The sequence below is a fragment of the Nilaparvata lugens genome, unplaced genomic scaffold (assembly GCF_014356525.2).
Source record: "Nilaparvata lugens isolate BPH unplaced genomic scaffold, ASM1435652v1 scaffold6771, whole genome shotgun sequence".
Lineage (NCBI taxonomy): Eukaryota > Metazoa > Arthropoda > Insecta > Hemiptera > Delphacidae > Nilaparvata > Nilaparvata lugens.
Genome location: NW_024092522.1, coordinates 1 through 7,828, shown reverse-complemented (window position 1 = coordinate 7,828; position 7,828 = coordinate 1). Strand labels below are relative to the sequence as shown.

The following is a 7,828-nucleotide window of genomic DNA, read 5'->3' as shown; positions in this document are numbered from 1 at the left end:
AGAAAGTGATATTGCTAGTGATTTATCTAAGCTTGAGTAGCCTATTGATTGCAAGCTATTTCAAATCCAAACTCCTCAGAATTGGGACAAAGTCACCTCGGCAGTACGCTAAATAAAGTCTCTTATACAGTTTAAAGTGAAACTGTTAAGCTACAATATTGTTAATATGTACTTTTACTAGTGATTTTTGGATCGATGGTAAATCCAAGGAGAAACACTCTCGGAACCTCAATATATGTTCTGACAAGTCAGCAATGAACAGCGAATCCTCTGAGAGTCTTGTTGTACCTATTCATTTAAAGAAATATTTGTGGAGAAGGAGAATCTACCAGAGACCACTATTTGTCACGAGCAAATATATATATTGCATAATACCCTTTTAGTTGTCTTTTCAAAGACACAACATGTTTGGCTGTGAAGCGATTATCATAATAAAATATCAAAATATTGAACATAATAATTGCTATTTCCACACATTCAGGTTACTAAGAATACTATAATTTCATTATTCGGTACCTACGGTAATCAATTTTATTAGAATAGTAATCAAACAGGCTACTCCATGTTTTTCTTTCCTTTTGGATAAGATTATCACTAATGACAAGCAGTTTCTCAAAAACAAAGGAATAACTTCCTAGATAACAAAAGAATAAATAGAATTTAATCAAAAATACATTCTATTTCATTCCCTATGTAATTTCACAATATTATTCTATTGTCGATTGTTGATGAGAGTATAAAAACACACTACTCAAAGTAGCCCACTTCACCCATTTATTTTGAATGTTGTGGCAATTGTAGATTATGTTTCCCCTTTGATGAATTTTTTATCATAAAGAAAAATACCGATATTTGAGGAGGCAGCGTTAAAAAAAAAAGATCTTGTCACAAAAAATAAAAAATCGAGTTATTGGTATCATTTTAAAGGTTATATTGAGCGCTACAAGCCTGCATGCTCAGAACTGGTCAGAAAAATCTAGTCCAATGTTTTTTAATAGTAAAACTTGACACATCAAACAAAAAGAGTTTTGTCCACGAATAGTTTCTGATCAGAAAAGGTTTAGTCACAACTACAGTAACTATATTACCCATGGGTAATAATTATAGTTATGGTAGTCACAACCAGCCAATCACAAAGCAGTAACCATGGAAACCGTAACCCATGATGCTTTGCAAATCTAGACACCCGGCCTGACTTTTACAGAATGTTTGAGGTTATGTTAGTGAGTTTCGACTTTCGACAGTGATGAATTACAGTGGTGAATTTGAATCCGGAACAACAAAAATCATATCATCATCCCTTTTAAAATCGGATTATTTTAAAATTAAGTATAGGAAACAACTAATGAAAAACCCAAGTATTTGTTTTTAGTGAATTGGGCCTTGGAATAAATAATAATCCATCCTGGCTGTTTTCAAATGACTGATTTTTAAAGAGAACCCACATTCAGAAGACAATCGAGTCACATACTGAAAGTGTAAAGAAGGTCGTTCAAAAGAAGTTTTGTCCACATGTGTCAATCAAAGTAGGTTTAGACCAACATTTAAAGCTTTATTATTCAGAAACTATTAATATTCTAAGAAAAATTGTTGATCAATATGTATCTGATGCCTGATTATCATGTAAAAAAATTCAATTCTCTACACTGGTTAATATTGTTACAACAGTTTTATTGTCATTTGTGAGAAATTAGCTTTTGGTGAAAATATATTTTTTGAACGCTGCCTCATCATTTGGTAACAAAATTGTTGTCACAAACATCGTGACTTTGTTCTACTTAAAACGATCAATAAAAATCTCTTATATGGATAAATATATTTCATTTTGTAATTATTCCATCAGTTACTGAATGCTATTGTAAGTCTTGTTAGGCAACATGTTCTTCTTGAGCCCAAATCATTATTGTGGCATTGAAATGACAATGATAAAGGTAACGGACTCTATAAATTTCATAAAGTTCCAACAACTCGGTATTTGTAATTTATTCTTAAAAGATCTTACATGATGCTATGCTCGCTGATTCCAGAGACAATCGCTTGATTTCTTCTTTTTCACGTGTATTGGAACCTCATCTTTAAGTGATAAGGGGGATTGTCCATAACAATAATCGAAGACGTAGTAAGATTGGGTAGTGGTGATTCATCAAACCATTTTGAAAACGTAGCCTACTACCTTTGCCAATTGGGAGCAGCCAATGTTTCTTCAGTTGAGTTGTCTGTCCATCCTCTAGTTGTGTGGCCAGCATTTACCATGTTTATCTTATTGAAATTCAAGTCTTTCACATCCCGCAGAAACCGACAACGCCAAACTACAATGTCATTGCACTTTAAAAAAAATTTCCTCTTATTCAACTTTTTATTCTCAAACCCAAAAGTAAGTTAAGAAGGAATTTTTGAGTGAAAAACTGTTTTTTTAAAGAAAATCTGAGTCCCTTGGTGAGACAAGATTACAAGATCACCAACATGACAAGTTCACCAACACGATTAGGTCACCAACATGACAAGATCACCAACAGTTTTTAACCGTAGAAAGCGTATATAATCATACACATGACGGCGAATTGCATTCTCTTGGAAACCATCTATTCCAGTCACACCTTTCCGGCTCCTCTTTTTTCCTGGTGTGTATGTATAATGTTGGGTCGGTATTATCAGCTCCATTCAATAATTGTTTCCTCCTCCTTGCATTTTGAAACGGCAGTACTTTTATTTACGCCTAACGCGGCTGCATATATATATATATATATATATATATATATAGAATAATACTTTTTCTCTGAAAATACAGTTTTCCCTATAACTGGGTAGCACCTTGTGAGGGTCCAGTCACCTCAGATGTGGTTTCGACATTGGCTCGTCACATAGTAATCGTTTAGTTCTCTCCGCTCAATAAAACTTCAAAAGTTGTTTTGTATCGTTTGGTTGCGGATATATCCAGGGAGCACGTGAGATTAACTCGGGCACGATCACATTCACCCCCTGGGTCAGGTCTCCTCGGTCACAGTCCAGATGCTTTCTAGTGGCTGAGTGACCTGGAAGTATCGATCTAGAAGTTACTTTTTTCATGTAACTAGTATTCTTATAAATAGTTGACAAGCTATTCAACTGGCAAGCATATATATTTTAATTTTTCTTGACGACTCTTTTCTAGTGAGATAGTACTGTTTTCCCTCTGATCACATGAATATAATATATTCATATTATAAATATTTATATTATAATATATAAATAAATACATAATATTATATAGCATGCATATAATAGCATACACGATTATACTTTTCTATGATTATAATGACATGATATTTGAATCGAACGCTCTAAGACCTATGTAGTCTATATGATATGAATTAATTAGCTTGGGCTACATAACATATTACTCCCTGTTAAAGAACACAACACTAAGAATCGCGATTCAAATCACATTCAGTATGTCACAGAGGCAGAGCCTCTTTCATATGCCACTCTCAGTAATACACTCAAAACTATTAATCTCCACTCTCAACGCTAAAAACGCTTATTTAAAAACACTTGTACATATTAATCACAATTTTGATGCCGCATCTGCTCAATAATGTCCTCTGTAATGGAGTCCGAAGAGGGTTGAAAACTATGAACAAAGCAGGTTTAACATTAAAAAGACAATCTTTTACTGTAATTGTAACTCGATAGCTTGTTTTTGGTTCAAATTGAGGAGAGAAATACTTTTGTCATAAAGTCTATGTAGTTCTCTCCAAGTAATCAAATTATTTGTGAATCTGTTAATATATTTTTTGAAATCATTCAATATCAGAATAAATAACACTAACATATTTATATTTACACGAATTCATGATAAATGCTAAATAAAATTTGAATAAATAACTGTACGTATATTTACACGAATTCAAGCTATACAACTTCAAGTTTTGGAAATTCTAGCTCATTTTCCAACCAATGACTAGCAGATAAAAGTAACTGTTCTTGGAAGTTTGGAGCCATCAATTGTAAACTGATTGGTAGATTGCTGGAAGATAAGCAGACAGGAAGAGAAATAGCCGGACAACCTGAAACAATATTCACATCAACATTTCATGTCACATATAACATTATTATAAAATCAATAAGGGGTTTCAATAGATTGGATTTCCATAGCCTGCTTTCAGGACCTTCTATATAGGAGGTGCTGCTTATTTACAGCAATAAAATATACTTGCCCAATGAAATAAAGTAGAAAGCTTTCATTCTTTGTAATTCAATTTATTAACAACAATCTATGAAAATGAGAATGATACTGTTAAAACTATTGACACAAACTAACAAGGTGATTTGAAGAATACCTAATTGATAATTTTAATTAATATGATACCTATAATGAGTATCTTTAAATATTCATTCATTCATTAAATTTTGTGAAAATACTTAGCTTGGGGAAAGGCACAACAAGCTCATGAATGGTATTAGCCTACATGAATAAAAATAAACCATTATTCTTGAATATCGAGTAAGTTTGTTAGATTTTATCAGTTAGTTGAGAATTTTAAATTTTACATCAATTATTAATTTTTTTATATAATTCATTTGAAGGCCTGAGTTTGAAAACCAGACAAGTGCCACAGACTAAATTGTTGGGGTAAAAAAAGCTGTTTATCACAAAAAATTCCGAAAAAATGTAACTTTACATTCTTGTATTACAAAATCTACAATATCATAGTACGTTTTCTATTACTATAACCTTTTTTGAACTTTTAATTGATTAACAGGGGGGGTTAAAATTGTTGGAGATATCTGGTTTTCAAACTCATTATGTTTTTCGGCAGGATTTTGAAAGATTAACCCAAATCAATAGATTATAATAGAAGATAATCTAAAGTAACGAACAATCAAAACAACTTGTTTGTGGACATAACCTACAAAAAGACGGGAAATCAACCTTGATGAGTTTGAAAACAAGACATCTCCAGTACATGTCTGGTTTTCAAACTCATCGGTTTGCTAGCATATGATTTAGACAAGTGTAAACGCAATCTAGCGGCAAAACTAGGCACTATAAATGTCTGATTCTTACACCAATCGATTCGGTAGCTTCTGTAGTATAAGAATCAGACAAAAACCCATTTTATCAAAAAATGAGTTTTCAAACTCAGGCCTTCATTTATTTTATTCATTTATTTATACATTGATAAATACAATATCATTCTAAACTGTGAATGATTGGGAAAGTAGCAACAGGCTTAATGAACGTTCCTTAATTTTTTACTGAGAATACTGTCCACATAACCATATAGGAGTAGGATTTTGAGTGAGTAATGGGATAAATGATGATGACGAATAAATTGACCAACAGTTTTAGTTGGCTTCCGAATAACCGAGTAGGGTAAATAAAGCAGTTAACGATAATAATTTATTTTCTATGCGTCACCCATTCAAGAACAGTCCTGGATAACCTCACAACCGCTCAGCAGCCTCCTTCAACGAACGGTCAATCACACTCGATTTTTTTATGTTAATAGATTTGTAATGAATGAATAAACTGATTTTCGATTTCAGTTAGCTCCATGTTACGGTAATTTCACACCGCCGTAGCGTAGCTTGAAATACGTAGCCGACGTATCTCATAATCAATCAATGTTGATCAATCTGTCAATTTCAAACCGGCTACCCTACACCAGTAGATTGATTAACATAAGGAGATACATTGGCTACGCCTTTCAAAAGACGTATTCCACGCTACGCTACGGCGGTGTGAAACAACATTTACCATTCATTTTCAACTGAAAGCACTGAGCTGTTGAATGAAAACACTGTAAATAAAAATACTGACCTGACATGTTGGCAGGTTGTGTGCAGAAGTCCTGTGTTGAACACTGTTCTCTGTTGTCAAGTTTTATGAATTCTTTCAAGAGCGGAGGTTCGGAGAGAGTCACAGGCGTAAGCAGCAAATCAACTTTTGACCACACATTTTTGAAATCGGTTGCTATTAGTCTTCTCACTTTCATTGCTTTCATGAAATACTTTTCATAGTTACTGTAAAATAAGGGTTAGTTTAATTTAATTTTTCTAATTTAAAAATGATTTTTGTGTGTTTTGAATTGTAAATTGAGTGTGTAACTGGAGAATGTTGAAGTGGCAAATAACCTGGAAACATTTGGACTGTTGTATAAATTAGAACTAGACCGTTTTGGGCGTAAGCCTGTGGTACTTTTCTGTAAGTTGTGTAATTTTGAATGATTACATAAATAAATAAACTATGTGATTGGCTTTATTGACAACTAACCTGATTTAGAATAAGCTAATTCTAGTACAATTTCTGGTAAGCTTCTTCAAAACAGAATCTTCAAATTAAAAAAAAAAAAGTTTGAATAGACTCAATTGATATTACAAAGTGTTCAGTACTTCATCATATTGATAAGTGCTGTTACAGAATATCAACGATTAAGATAGGCCAAGTGACAATTCGACAAGAGACTGGCTAAGCTCTATGTTTGTTTACCTACTGTATGTTTTACAAACGATGGGTGATGCATAAGGCTATGATCATATTGGCTGAACCTTTGAGCAAGTAATTGATTGGCGCAGGCCGGCACGCGTGACTACGCATGCAGACAGAACCAAAATTTGGAAAGAGCCATAGAAACATGTTGTGAAAAGCAAGCGTGCACTTGCTGGAGTGAGCAGCGACAGACATGTCACAACGTGTTTCTATGGCTCTTTCCAGAACTTTTCTTCTAACTGCACGCGGGGTCACGCGTGCGCCACCCATTTACTTGCGCAAACAATGTAATCATGACCAAAGCATATATGATTGCCCCCCTCCACCACACAGTAATCGCCATACAAAAAATACAAATTTGCATAGATTTGCACAAATCTATGTAATACGTCCAAACAAAAATATTAAGATCAACACTATAGTTTTGTAGTTAGCAAGTTGAGAACAAATATAAAAATTCTCAATAATAATAAATATGAATTTAAATAATATTATTTTTCGTAATTCTAAGAATATTTTTTCTCTAGAAATTTCTTTAATTAAAGTCCGTCTAAACACCTAACGGTATTTTTCATTCAAACGGAGATTCATCAGCTACTCGTTTAAACCTGGAATGGAACACATTATAATATAGGCGTCCCTATCTTAAAGTAGGTGTAGATTAGTATTATACGTAGATGGAAGATGCATTATAGGCCTAAAAAATCCAAATATAAAAAATAGATTTATTTGATCACGTTGATCAGAGATAATGCAGTTAAAAACTCAGTGGTCTCACCTTTGAATAAGAAAATAATTTCCAGCCAATATTCGGCCTCTAACAACATCATTGAATCCACGCTTTCTGGAATCAGCATACAACTGCTCTGTGGATTTGGTCTGATCTGATCGGAGACCGTACTCAAGTCCATCATATCGAGCCATGTTGCTGGCTACTTCACACTGGTTCAGGACAGAGTAGCAGGCTATTGAGAATCCAGTGTGTGGTAAGATACCTTCAAAGAAATAGAGAAGCTTATAAGTACTTGGGTTCAATAATTCTGGAGAAAAGCAGTTATATTTATTTGCAATCCGGCTCTTGTAGTCAGAAAAGGATAGCATGTTATAGCAGCCGCACCAGGAGATGGCCTTCTTTGCAGCAATATATCTGGTTGGGTGGCTACCACAGCACGAACAGTATATGGCGAATAAGAGAGAACTTCTGGGTACGGTATTAGATTTTATTATTTTTCCTTTCACTCTTCTGCTTTACATATTCTGGTGGAACGAATAATAATTCGTATGCTATATTTATAATTGAAAAATATTTCTACACTGTATTCTAATTCCGATCTATTACGGAGAACACAATATGAA

The 7,828-nt window shown here is 33.6% G+C and overlaps 1 protein-coding gene across 1 annotated transcript; it reads right to left on the bottom strand.

Moving 5' to 3' along the window:
- Positions 1 to 3,648: 3,648 nt before the first annotated feature.
- Positions 3,649 to 7,463, bottom strand: LOC120356436 (glutamyl-tRNA(Gln) amidotransferase subunit A, mitochondrial-like). Its single transcript, XM_039445375.1, has 4 exons — positions 7,251 to 7,463; positions 5,804 to 6,006; positions 3,877 to 4,046; positions 3,649 to 3,819 (listed from the first exon to the last, which is right to left on the bottom strand). The coding sequence occupies exons 1-3, from the start codon at positions 7,394 to 7,396 to the stop codon at positions 3,892 to 3,894; spliced, it is 504 nt and encodes a 167-aa protein (XP_039301309.1). The 5' UTR covers positions 7,397 to 7,463; the 3' UTR covers positions 3,649 to 3,819; positions 3,877 to 3,891.
- Between the last annotated feature and the right edge of the window lie 365 nt (positions 7,464 to 7,828).

Excerpts from the sequence above, each read along its gene's own strand:
- LOC120356436 (XM_039445375.1), bottom strand. The coding sequence starts at position 7,396 with ATGGCTCGATATGATGGACTTGAGTACGGTCTCCGATCAGATCAGACC. Across the intron at positions 6,007-7,250 it reads AATTATTTTCTTATTCAAAG|TAACTATGAAAAGTATTTCA; the intron begins GTGAGACCACTG and ends CTTATTTTACAG. Across the intron at positions 4,047-5,803 it reads ACAACCTGCCAACATGTCAG|GTTGTCCGGCTATTTCTCTT; the intron begins GTCAGTATTTTT and ends ATATTGTTTCAG.